This window comes from Malus sylvestris, chromosome 9 (assembly GCF_916048215.2).
Source record: "Malus sylvestris chromosome 9, drMalSylv7.2, whole genome shotgun sequence".
Classification (NCBI taxonomy): Eukaryota; Viridiplantae; Streptophyta; class Magnoliopsida; order Rosales; family Rosaceae; genus Malus; species Malus sylvestris.
In genome coordinates this window covers 13246917-13260917 of record NC_062268.1, presented here as the reverse complement: position 1 = coordinate 13260917, position 14001 = coordinate 13246917, and the positions used below count along the sequence as shown (strand labels likewise).

General features: G+C 42.8%; 1 protein-coding gene across 1 annotated transcript; it reads left to right on the top strand.

The window, feature by feature from the left end:
* Positions 1-353: 353 nt before the first annotated feature.
* LOC126582489 (probable mitochondrial adenine nucleotide transporter BTL1) lies at positions 354-12675 on the top strand. The gene is made up of 6 exons (XM_050246645.1): positions 354-570; positions 830-985; positions 1399-1493; positions 10562-10895; positions 11171-11408; positions 12078-12675. Exons 1-6 carry the CDS (start codon positions 535-537, stop codon positions 12326-12328), a joined length of 1110 nt encoding a protein of 369 aa, XP_050102602.1. The 5' UTR covers positions 354-534; the 3' UTR covers positions 12329-12675.
* The last annotated feature ends 1326 nt before the right edge of the window (positions 12676-14001 follow it).

Below are 14001 nucleotides of genomic sequence, written 5' to 3'. Positions count from 1 at the left end.
TAATACATTAACAAAAATTAATTTATTAATTTTGTTTCAAAATCCGAATTGAATACAGAGCAAACACATTACCTAGAATAACACAACAGTTCTATTCAATATTGGGCACTAAATCATGGACGGATCCCTTTCTGCCTAATCTACCTAGTTTGGGATTCGGACCGTTGAAATTTGATTCAACAGCTACAAATATGGGATCATTTAAAAATGAGAATAACTGTAACCGTTTGATCAAATTTTAATAATCCAGATCACCGACTAACTAGATTAGGTGGAAAGAAATCTCAGGGATCCGCCTTTCCCAAAATCATGGTTTTCATCCTTATCTTCTGTCAATTGTTTGTGGGCGCGTACGGTTGCAGTGAGCAAATGGGAGTGCGTCGCCAATGCGACCAATCAGAAGACCAAAAACCAAACCCTAAGAAACTCCGAAGAAACGCAACAAAAACGTTTCGGAGAAAGTTCAAACAGCCGAGAGAGACTCAGTAGTCTCAAAAGGCAGCAAAAGAACAAAAAACCCATCCAAAAATATCAATGTCCCCAAAACCCCACTCCATCTCCCTCTCTCAGGCATGTCAATTCCAAACCCACCTCCCTCTCTCTCTCTCTCTCTCTCTCTCTCTCTCTCTCTCTCTCTCTCTCTCTCTCTGTGTTATATCAAATCTATACATACAGGCGTTATGCAATAAGAATCTAAGGAAAAAAAAAAGACTTCGCATATTCTTTTGGGAATTTTTTCCTTTTTGAATACAGATATCTGCATTTGTTTGAATATATTTATATATTTATATTGATACTGATAAGGAAAAGCATGGCATTTGAATCACAGTCTCTGAAGAAGGAGAAGAAGTACAGTGGAGGTGGGGTTTTGGGGGATGTGTACGGTATGGCCATACTTCCCAAAGAGCTGGAGCTCGAGAAGGAGGCTGCCCACCCGAAATTCGAGCTCCGATTTCAGCTCCCTGACCTCTCCCAACCCCTCAGAGTAAGCCCCCCAACTTCTTTTTTTAACTTCTCTTAATTATAACCTTAAGGGGAAATTGATATGCTTTAATTCTTATTTGTCTGTTTGGTTGCTGAGAAAATGGCATAGAAGCAAGGGAAATGGGGCTATATGGATAATTATTGTTCAGAAACCAGAACCCTTTTGAGGAATTTGGCCCATTTACCTTTTTTGATGTTTAATTGTTGTGTCTCCGACATGAGTAACACCTATTTCTGAAAAGCTCGAATATTGGAAAAAAAATTGAACTTTTGGGATTGGCTGTTAAATAGAATTTGTATTGTTTTATTTGGGTGCATTCTTTTCTGTGGGTATTTTTATATTAGGGGCCTAAAGAAAGATAACATACTATTTGGCCTTTGGTATCACAAAAAATGTGCCTTGATGTGCTTCAGGATTTCTCGAGGACAAGGGAAGTTAGAGAGTTCCTAAGCGGGGCTTTAGCAGGGGCAATGACCAAAGCTGTTCTTGCACCTCTTGAGACCATAAGGTTAGTGGTTGCTGTTTCACCCTCTTGAAAATGTTATCACTAGTCATTGTATTTGATGCTTTGTCTTTATATAAGCATATATGATTACACGAAGGACTAAATTGGTAAGCGAAGAAGTGTTTAGCTACTCGAAATTAGCTCATTTAACAATGAAAGTCCCGAAGACAACAATGTGGGTTTATATTTGGTGTATGTAGACTCCGTACATAGAGCACTTATCCTGCGTTTTCCATTTCTAGTCGATTAATTATAATCAGCAATGTCAGCCCAAATGACATTGGTAATTGATTCACAGCAATGATTTTGCACCATCATTTGTTGGTCAGCCTACTTAATTGCATTGGATATACAAATACTTCTGAATGTATAAATACTATCTTCACTAACAAGTTACTGAGATGTAATGGAGATGGATGGAAATAGTCTTGTTTTAGTTCAAAAAACGGAAAAGATTTTGTTATGAAGCAATGCTAACGTGATATGTTTAATTCCACTCCCCATGTATGAATTTCAATGTTGTAGTGTTAAATCAAGTTTATATGAGAATGGCTGAGCTACCAAGTATTAACTGTAATCAAAAAAAATTTTGGACAAATTTTTTTATTTTCTTCTATCAAGATGTTAACTCCGCCTATGTCTTACATGGCCGGTCCCAAGCCCGGATAAAGGAGGAGGGGGAGGGCGTCAGGTAGTCGACAGCCGGCACTCCATGATCACGTCGAATCCTTATGAAAATGAATCCAGAACAAAATCGCGCTAAAGCTAGGGCGTCACCCGTAAGTGGCGCGCTGTGTGGCCCGAGCACAGTGATAAGTGAGCAAGGGTCGCTGTATCTCCATCGGCACCCGGATGCAGTGTTAAATGAGCAAGGGGGCCATAGAAACTTCTTTTCGAACGACTCCACTCAAAGTTGTTTGGGAGCATATGCTCCTATCAACTTTACCCGGGACACACAAAAGAAGTACTTTGATCCTATTAGACGGGGGAGGGTGAAGAAGCTAGGACAGAAGGGTAGAGTTCAAGAGAGCAAAATGCGTTTAGGAACGTGGAATATAGGAACCTTAACGGGAAAATCTATGGAAGTAGTGGAAGTTATGGTGAGGAGAAGGATAAATATTATGTGCCTACAAGAAACTAAGTGGGTTGGTAGTAAGGCAAAGGATCTAGAAAACTCAGGGTTTAAACTTTGGTATTCGGGCACAAATAGAACGAGAAACGGTGTTGGCATCATCGTGGACAAGACCTTGGTACAAGATGTTGTAGATATCAAGAGGGTAGGAGATAGAATCATGGCAATCAAGATTGTAATAGGACAAGAACTTATCAATGTGATTAGTGCGTACGCACCTCAAGTAGGGTTGGATACGAGTTCGAAGGAGAAATTTTGGGAAGATCTTGGAGACTTGGTGCAAGGAATTGCTCAGACGGAGAAGTTATTTATAGGAGGAGATTTAAATGGACACGTGGGCAGGGAGACAGGCAACTATGGAGGTTTTCATGGTGGCCATGGTTTTGGGGAGAGAAACGAGGATGGGGAAGCTATCTTGGATTTTGCAATGGCATATGATCTCTTCTTAGCCAACACCTTCTTTAAGAAGAGAGAAGAACATGTGATCACCTACAAGAGTGGGTCGTCAAAAACACAAATAGATTTTCTTCTAATGAGGAAAGGGGATCGTATAACTTGTAAGGATTGCAAAGTTATACCAGGAGAGAGCGTGGCTAATCAACATCGCTTGTTGGTGATGGATGTACATATCAAAAGAGTAAGACAAAAGAACAAGACTTGGAAGTGCCCAAGAACTAGATGGTGGAATCTAAAAGAAGAAAAACAAGCCATTTTCAAAGAGAAGGTAATCACCCAATGTGTGTGGGATAGAGAGGGGGAAGCTAGCCAAATGTGGGATTCCATGGCTAGTTGTATCCGAAAAGTAGCAAAAGAGGTATTAGGAGAGTCCAAGGGCTTTGCCCCACACCAAAAGGAATCTTGGTGGTGGAATGAGGAGGTACAAACAAAGGTGAAGGCTAAGAAGGAATGTTGTAAAGCCTTATACAAGGAGAGGACCGATGAAAATGGTGAAAGGTATAGAAAAGCGAAGCAAGAGGCGAAGAAAGCTGTCAGAGAAGCTAAGTTAGCGGCTTACGACGATATGTATAAACGACTAGATACCAAAGAAGGAGAGTTGGATATCTATAAACTAGCTAGAGCAAGGGAAAAGAAGACAAGGGACCTAAACCAAGTGAGGTGCATCAAGGATGAGGATGGAAAGGTTCTTGCTACAGAGAACGCGGTTAAAGACAGATGGAGAGGTTATTTTCATAATCTTTTCAATGAAGGACATGAAAGGAGTGCTTCTTTAGGGGAGTTGAGTAACTCAGAAGAGTGTAGAAACTACTCCTTTTATCGTCGAATCCGGAAGGAAGAAGTGGTTGTAGCTTTGAAGAAGATGAAGCATAGAAAAGCAATAGGCCCAGACGATATACCAATCGAAGTGTGGAAAGTTTTGGGAGAGACAGGTATAACATGGCTCACTGACCTTTTCAATAGGATTTTGAAAACGAAGAAGATGCCAAATGAGTGGCGAACGAGCACTTTGGTGCCTATCTACAAGAATAAGGGCGACGTACAAAATTGCATGAACTATAGGGGTATTAAGCTAATGAGTCATACAATGAAGCTCTGGGAGAGAGTCATTGAGCATAGATTGAGGCAAGAGACACGGGTTTCGGACAACCAATTCGGGTTCATGCCAGGGCGCTCAACCATGGAGGCAATCTATCTCTTACGAAGATTGATGGAAAGATATAGAGATGGGAAAAAGGATTTACACATGGTCTTTATAGATTTGGAAAAAGCGTATGATAGGGTCCCAAGAGACATTCTTTGGAGGATTTTAGAGAAGAAAGGAGTACGAGTAGCATATATCCAAGCTATAAAGGATATGTATGAAGGAGCAAAGACTGCCGTAAGAACTCATGAAGGACAAACCGAAAGCTTTCCCATAACTGTAGGATTACATCAAGGCTCATCCTTAAGTCCTTACCTTTTTGCGTTGGTAATGGATGAGTTAACAGGACATATTCAAGATGATATTCCTTGGTGTATGCTTTTCGCAGACGATATAGTGTTGATAGATGAAACTCAGGAAGGGGTAAATGCAAAGCTTAACCTTTGGAGAGAAGTGTTGGAATCTAAAGGTCTTCGCCTAAGCCGATCAAAGACAGAATATATGGAGTGCAAGTTCAGTGCAAATGGAGGCCAAAACGAGTTAGGGGTGAGGATCGGAGATCAAGAAATACCAAAGAGCGACCGTTTTCGTTACCTAGGATCTATCTTGCAAAAGAACGGAGAATTAGATGGAGATCTCAACCATAGAATACAAGCTGGATGGATGAAGTGGAAGAGTGCATCCGGCGTGTTGTGTGACCGCCGTATGCCACTGAAGCTCAAGGGAAAATTTTATAGGACGGCAATAAGGCCGGCGATGCTGTATGGCACAGAATGTTGGGCGGTGAAACATCAACACGTACACAAAATGGGTGTAGCAGAGATGAGGATGCTTCGTTGGATGTGTGGGCACACGAGAAAGGATAAGATTAGGAATGAGGATATCCGGGGTAAAGTAGGAGTAGCCGAAATTGAAGGAAAGATGAGAGAAAATCGGTTACGGTGGTTTGGACATGTGCAAAGAAGGCCTACTGACGCTCCGATTAGAAGATGCGACTATGGGACAGAGGTTCAGGGCCGAAGGGGTAGAGGAAGACCTAGGAAAACTTTGGAAGAGACTCTAAGAAAAGACTTAGAGTACTTGGATCTAACGAAGGACATGACACAGGATCGAGCACAATGGCGTTCTAAGATTCATATAGCCGATCCCACTCAGTGACTTGGATTTTCCAAGTCTCCAACCAAGAAGTTTTCCTCACTCGGGAAATTAAGGAAACACTACCCCAACCTACATGCTCCACTCCGAAAGCTTCAACATACAAGCTTCAACAAAAGAAAATTCAAAGAACTTAGCGAAGAAGGCTTTGGTGTATTTAACACAATACGTTGAAATGAAGGAAAGCTTATTTATTGATATCCCCGATAAGCTACAAATATGTACATATACATGAGTCAAAATAAACACACAAGAGGGAGCCTTCACAAAGGTTGCTTAGGAGAAGTCTCAGCAGTCGGTAGAGCCCCAGAAAGAGAAGGCACCGGAGGGGGATCATTTGGAGCCTCAGTACTGGACAGAACCCTAGGAGGAGGAGGCATCAGAGGTTGATCATTTGGAGCTTCATTACGCGGTACAGCCCCAGAAGACGAAGGCAATAAATGCCTTTGGAACAAACCCACAAATCTCTGATGATCAAGTAAAACCTGACCATCAGTTTCCTTCATCTGGTCAAGCTTCCTCTTCATGTTTGTAGCATAGTCATGTGCGAGCCGGTGCAACTGTTTATTCTCATGCTTGAGCCCTCTAATCTCCTGTTTGAGACTCATCACTTCAGCCGCCAATGATTCAACTTGGCGGGTTCGAGCAAATAGGCGTTGGGCCATATTAGACACAGAACCTGCACACTGAACACTGAGAGCCAGCGAATCCTTAACAGCTAACTCATCAGACCGTTTGGAAAGTAGTCTGTTATCTTTGGGAGTGAGAAGGTTCCTGGCCACCACCGCAGCGGTCATATCATTCTTCATCACGGAATCCCCAACGGTAAGAGGACCAGTTGGGGAGACGAAGGATGGGCGCCATATGTTGTCTGGAGAAGGCGGGGCTGCCTCTTCAACAAGGTTCAAGTCAAAACGACGGTCGGAGGGGCCAGACATTTTCAAAGGTGTTGAAGAGAGAAGTGGTCAGACAAATCAAGATATTAGAAGTGCAAGAATGAAGCTTCTACTGGTGGAGATTCAAGTGTGCTTTGGAACTTAATGCCAGCCTCTATAAAAATCTGCACTCGACGGAGCTTCAGAAATCAAAGAGGCGCCTGCTCAGAAATCGAAGAGGCGTTTGCTTTCTCAAAAGTTGGGCTGCTTAGAGATCACGAGGGTTGATCTCAGAAATCGAAGAGCCGTTTGCTTTCTCAAAAGTTGGGCTGCTCAAAGACCACGAAGGCCGATCTCAGAAATCGAAGAGGCGCTCGCTTTCTCAAAAGCTGGGCTCCCTAGAGACCACGAGGGCCGATCTCAGAAATCGAAGAGGCACCTACTTTTCCAGCCTTGTCAGCACCTGTCACACGCACACTCAGCTTTGCGGAAATTATGGGCATTCTGTCAAAGACTTCTGGGGAAGTAGAAAACACATGAATCTTACTGTTCAATCACCCACTTCCCACACGCAACAATAGCTCATGGGTACCACAGATAACTTTGCCAAAGTTCTCTGCCAAAGTTGAGCACGTGAAGCTTGCAGCTCCCACTACATCGCTCTGACCAAGAAGGGTAAAAGAATAGCAAAGAAACAGCACTAACAAAGTTTAGACCCATAAATTTTGAAGGTCTAGCTACCATATTATTACCCACAAGGGTAAAGGAACAGTACCACTGCTGGATAATTGGAAAGTCCATGTATGTCAACCTCTGTGCTTCGTGGCAAGGTAGACTAGCAAACATGCCCAACCTTTACTCACATTCGAGAAAACACTCCCAATAAGATTGCTTGCTCCAAAATCGAAGAGGCACCGTTCTCCGAATCTAAAGAGCCAGACTCCTAACATGACTACTTTCTTAAAAATCGAAGAGCGGGTAAAGGAACAGTACCATTGCTGGATAATTGGAAAGTCCCTGTGTGTCAACCTCTGTGCTTCGTGGCAAGGTAGACTAGCAAACATGCCCAACCTTTACTCACATTCGAGAAAACACTCCCAACAAGATTGCTTGCTCCAAAATCGAAGAGGCACCACCCTCCGAATCTCGAGAGCCACTCTCCCAACATGATTACTTTCTCAAAAATCGAAGAGACACTGCTCCCCGAATCTCGAGAGCCAGACCCCCAGCATGATTGCTTTCTCAAAAATCGGTGAGGCACCGTTCTCCGAATCAATCGAAGAGGCGCTCGCTTTCTCAAAAGCTGGGCTGCTCAGAGACCACGAGGGCCGATCTCAGAAATCGAAGAGGCACCTACTTTTCTAGCCTTGTCAGCACCTGTCACACGCACACTCAGCTTTGCAGAAATTATGGGCATTTTGTCGAAGACTTCTGGTGAAGTAGAAAGCACATGAATCTTACTGTTCAATCACCCACTTCCCACACGCAACAATAACTCATGGGTACCACAGATCACTTTGCCAAAGTTCTCTGCCAAAGTTGAGCACGTGAAGCTTGCAGCTCCCACTACATCGCTCTGACCAAGAAAGGTAAAAGAATAGCAAAGAAACAGCACTAACAAAGTTTAGACACATAAATTTTGAAGGTCTAGCTACCATATTATTACCCACAAGGGTAAAGGAACAGTACCACTGCTGGATAATTGGAAAGTCCCTGTGTGTCAACCTCTGTGCTTCGTGGCAAGGTAGACTAGCAAACATGCCCAACCTTTACTCACATTCGAGAAAACAGTCCCAACAAGATTGCTTGCTCCAAAATCGAAGAGGCACCGTCTTCCGAATCTCGAGAGCCAGACTCCCAACATGACTACTTTCTCAAAATCGAAGAGAGGGTAAAGGAACAGTACCATTGCTGGATAATTGGAAAGTCCCTGTGTGTCAACCTTTGTGCTTCGTGGCAAGGTAGACTAGCAAACATGTCCAACCTTTACTCACATTCGAGACAACACTCCCAACAAGATTGCTTGCTCCAAAATCGAAGAGGCACCGCCTTCCGAATCTCGAGAGCCAGACTCCCAACATGATTACTTCCTCAAAAATCGAAGAGACACTGCTCTCCGAATCTCGAGAGTCAGACCCCCAGCATGATTGCTTTCTCAAAAATCGAAGAGGCATCGTTCTCCGAATCTCGAGAGCCAGATACCACAGACCACTTTTTCAAAGTGCTCTGACAGAGTTAAAACATGTGAAACTGGCAGCTCCCACTACCGTGCTATGACCAAGCAGGGTAAAGGAATAGCATTACTACTTGTTGTTAGGGAGACTCCTATATATGTCGACCTCCATCCCCAACGGACAGGCAGACCTGCAAAAATGCTCAACCCTTCATCATATCTGAGAGGGCACTCCCAACAAAGCCTTTCGAAATATTCAGCTTTCTTTCCCCCCGATAATACCTCTGCAAACAAGCTATACTAGAGCAAGAATATCTCATATCATCAGGGTTAAAAGCAAGAGTATCCCATATCATGCTTTTTCCCTGTTTTTTCTTTTGGCCTTGTTTTTACCTGCAAGACAAGGAGAAAGAGAGCAATCAGTCAGTACTTGGAATCAAGCTTCCAGCCAGGAACTGACCGCCTGGAATCCCTTACCTGATTACCTACCTGGCATTGCTCTCGAGTACTCATCTTCATCATCTTATGTTTCCAGGGAAGATTCCGCATCTGCTTGAGGAACAGATAGGGCAAGTGCGAAGGATACAAGGAAGCATGTGGAGACAAGCGTAACAGCACACGTGCCGATACATCCATTACTCTGTCAAAAGCAAAAGTATCCCATATCAGCAGGGTGGAACGTACTCTAGATTTGATGGACTTGTTTTGACCCTCAAATTCTTCAGTCGGCCTTATACTCTGGAGGAAACCAGAAAACCCTCCAGCTCAGTTCAAGAATAAGCCTGTGGAAAGTTACTTCTTCAAAAGCAAAAGTATCTCATATCATCTCTTCTCATTTTTCTTCTCTTTATCCTTCATGCTGCTGCAAGATGGGGAGAAGGTGAACAATCAGTCGGAGCTCTGATTGCTTACCTTGTCTGTCACCTCTTTCAGCAGACCCCCTAGCTCGGCGACTTGGGGGACTCCTACTACATGGTTTGTATCGCGCTTGACCAAGCCTGAAACTACAAGTAAGCTTCAAGTGAAATTGATACATTACCTTGTGCATCTCCACCAGTTAAAGATACCACCCCTGGATGGAGGAAGAGTACTTCCAGAGAAGATGCCACATCTACCTATGAGACAGATAAGGCAAGTCAAGACGACACCACACTCCGATACTTAGAAGTTTCGTGATTACGAGATCATTATCCCACAATATTTCCTAATGTCATTTGTACTAAATCATTCACTCGTACTCACTAAAGGAGAGCTTGAACCTATGTACTTGTGTAAACCCTTCACAATTAATGAGAACTCTTCTATTCCGTGGGCGTAGCCAATCTGGGTGAACCACGTACATCTTGTGTTTGCTTTCCTATCTCTATCCATTTATATACTTATCCACACTAATGACCGGAGCAATCTAGCGAAGATCACAAAAAAGCGACCGTTTTCGTTACCTAGGATCTATCTTGCAAGAGAACGGAGAATTAGATGGAGATCTCAACCATAGAATACGAGCTGGATGGAAAGAGTGCATCCGGCGTGTTGTGTGACCGTCGTAGGCCACTGAAGCTCAAGGGAAAATTTTATAGGACGGCAATAAGGCCAGCGATGTTGTATGGCAGAGAATGTTGGGTGGTGAAGCATCAACACGTACACAAAATGGGTGTAGCGGAGATGAGGATGCTTCGTGGGATGTGTGGGCACATGAGAAAGGATAAGATTGGGAATGAGGATATCCGAGGTAAAGTAGGAGTAGCCGAAATTGTAGGAAAGATGAGAGAAAATCGGCTCTGGTGATTTGGACATGTGCAAAGAAGGCCGACTGACGCTCCGGTTCGAAGATGTGACTACGGGACAGAGGTTCAGGGCCGAAGGGGTAGAGGAAGACCTAGGAAAACTTTGGAAGAGACTCTAAGAAAAGACTTAGAGTACTTGGATCTAACGGAGGGCATGACACAAAACCGAGCGCAATGGCGTTCTAGGATTCATATAGCCAACCCCACTTAGTGGGAAAAGGCTTTGTTGTTGTTGTTGTTGTTGTTGTTGTTCTATCAAGATGTTACAGTTTTGGAAAAAGTCTAGGGAAGTAGAGGATTATTTTGTAAGTGTTGATACATGATCATAGTTTGTTGGATTTAATATGTGCAGGACCAGAATGGTAGTTGGTGTCGGATCTAGACACATTTCTGGCAGTTTCTTAGAGGTCATTGAGAAGCAGGGATGGCAAGGACTGTGGGCTGGAAATGCGGTCAACATGCTTCGCATAATCCCCACACAAGCTATTGAGTTTGGAACATTTGAGTGTGTTAAACGAGCAATGACGTCAACACAAGAAAAGTGGAAGCAGGGTGAATCCCCAAAGGTGCAAATTGGTCCTGTAACCTTGAACTTCTCTATCTCCTGGATTTCCCCTGTCGCTGTGGCCGGTGCTGCTGCCGGAGTTGTTAGCACACTTGTATGTCATCCCCTTGAAGTTCTGAAGGTATGGGTACACATGAGGATATAAATTTAGTCTAGCCGGCTCTGCTTTATATCTTGTCTGATGACTATGTTATCTATCTAATCTTCCGTGTTTCATTTATATGTGTGGTTTTCTTGTGTGTTCACGTGGAAATATATTCTGCATTTTTATATCCTCTTGGATTATATCTCCTTTTGATTTCACTGTATGATGATTTCAGTTAGGAACTATTTATGTTTGACCCTTTCTTGGTATTTAACTATATATTGTTTCTTTCTTCTAATTTCTTACGACAGGATCGGCTGACTGTGTCTCCTGAGGCGTATCCCAGTTTAAGCATTGCAATCAGCAAGATTTATAAGGAGGGTGGGATTGCTGCATGCTATTCTGGTCTTTCACCTACACTTATTGGGATGCTTCCTTACAGTACATGTTACTATTTCATGTATGAGAAAGTGAAGAAATCCTACTGCCGAGCAAAGAATAAAGAGTCTCTCAACCGTCCTGAGATGCTACTGGTTGGAGCACTTGCAGGTAAGAAACTTGGCCTTGGTTACGTAAACCAAATTGAAAAGATAGTGCACACTCTTTACCTGTCTTTTTCTTTCTCGGTTTAAATCTTGTTTCAGGTTTGATTAGTTTTTGGACATTTTTGGATCCTAACTCCTACGTCATAGTCCATTTTTCAAAGAATAATATGTCTCAAGTCATGAAGATAATTGAAGCATTTTCTTTTTGCTTTCTATTTTAGTATGTTGCCTAGCGACGGCAGATAACCTTTTATTCATCAGTTTAGTAAACATGCATCCTGTGGAAATACTTTTCTTAATGTCAGTGTGATACAACAATTCATGTAATAGAATAGTTATCCTGATTTGCTTGGACTACATATCTACTATTGGACAATGAAGATGTATTTCACCAACTTTAGTCTGATAAAGTCTCATATCTTCCACCTCTCGGACACGAAATGTGAATGAACTGCATAATTAGGGAAGTAGACGGAGACTGTGTAATACACATGTCAATTTTGTAACTTGTATGCAGAACTTTGAAACTTCGGGTCTCTTTTGCACAGTGAATTTTTTTTCTTGTCTTTTAAGGTTTTTGGAGCCTGAATGATTGGATGGATAATTTTCTTCACTGATTATAGGATCATATCCTGACCACTTGATTATGTAATACTTACTCAAACATGGCTAGGTTTTACGGCTAGCACAATCAGCTTTCCGTTGGAGGTGGCCAGGAAACGGCTGATGGTTGGAGCTTTGCAAGGCAAGTGCCCACCACGCATGGCAGCAGCACTTTCAGAAGTCATCCGGGAAGAAGGTTTGCGGGGACTTTACAGAGGGTGGGGTGCAAGCTGCTTGAAGGTCATGCCATCTTCCGGCATCACCTGGATGTTTTACGAAGCTTGGAAGGACATATTGCTTGTTCAGAGACATACCTTATAAGCTGTAACAAGCTCAAGCAAGATTTCACATTGGATCATAGTTTAAACTCACATTGGGATCTATACTGGTGTAAATTACCGGGCCGGAGGTGTCAACTAATTCGTTGAAGTTACGTCTAGGTTGTTTTACACAGGCCTTGTTTGGTTGATCTTGCATCCGTTGAGAGTTTTACTTTCTTTTTCTTCTGTTTTCGGTTTCCGGTGGGCTGGTTTCCCCTTGTTTTTTGATCAAACTGTCACTTGAGCTTCATTTATGTGCCTTACAAGGAATATGTACTGATGAATGTGTTGTACCATGACAAAATAGTGTGTTTTTATCAATATATATTTTTGCCTTGTTGGTTCAAATTTCGCCCAATTCCTCCCTGATTTTGTACCTCATTGTTAATTTTCCGGCTTAATTAGAATAATGGTGTTTGTGGTGATACGGTAGGTCGGAGATAATCCATGTGGTAACAAAATTAGAATTTAAATCCTTCGTGGTGAATTTTGTTAGGATTTTAACTTAAAATTGAAGTCTCATCAACTCTCCGTTAATTGTTAGCACGTGTTGCTCAGACACGAAAGCAGCCTCACGTGCTAACAATTAACGATGACAATTACAATTTATTTTACATTGGGGGATTGTAATGGATAGTTGGTGCTGCCAGTCTCTTGACTGCTGCTGTGTTGTTTGTTTTCCTACTTTGTTTTCTTTTCATGTGTCGTTGTGCTTTATCAGTGTAATTGGGTGGACAGATGGCTCCCCTCCATTCCATTGGGTAGACCATCCCCATTGGGCTCGGTTCAAGTTTTGAAAAATCTAAAGGTGAAGTCGCTAATTTGTCCTGAGAGCGGGGAGTGGGATATTGATTTTTTAAAACCTTTCTTGGCGGAATCGGAGTTTGAGGCAATATTGGATATGCATACTGGTGATCCGACGCTCAAGGACATATTGGTTTTGCCTTATGATAAGAGGGGGTCTTATTCTCTTATTCTGTCAAATCAGGTTATTGTTGGAGTCTCACTCGAAATATTGAACGAAGCCTTCGACCAAACATGTTGGTCTCCATTCCTACTACCTTATGGAAGATTGTCTGGAAGTTGAAAGTACCACCAAAAATAAGAACTTTCATGTGGAGGACCCTTCATGCGGCTTTAGCTACTATGAAGAATTTATATCTTCGTAGATCTTCTCCTTCTCCCATTTGCCCTCTTTGTAACTCTCATGATGAATCCATTGAACATCTCTTTCTTTTTTGTCCGTGGGTGGAGGTGGTTTGGTTTAGGGGTATGCTGAACTTGAGACCTCATCGACTACATGTTTCGAGCTGGGCAAACTGGATGGTGCAGATGGGTGATAATGTGAATTTCAGTTCAACAATCAGGTTATCTACCCCAGCAGGGTTGTAGCTGCTATTTCCCGGTCGGTCTCAGTTTATCAGGAAACAATCACTAGGCCGAGTTCCCCATCTTTGCCCAATCAACCGAGTATGGATGCTAGAGTGCAGCGGTCTCCTCCGAATCAAGGAGTTATCAAGATTCATGTGGATGCTAGCTGGGAGGCAAGTGAAGGTGGGGGTTTCACGGGGGTGGTGGCCAGGGATGAGCATGGTCGGTTTTTGGCTGCTTCTAGGCATAAAGTAAAGGCTACTGGTGCTACTATGGCAGAGGCTTTGGCCATTATGCATGGGT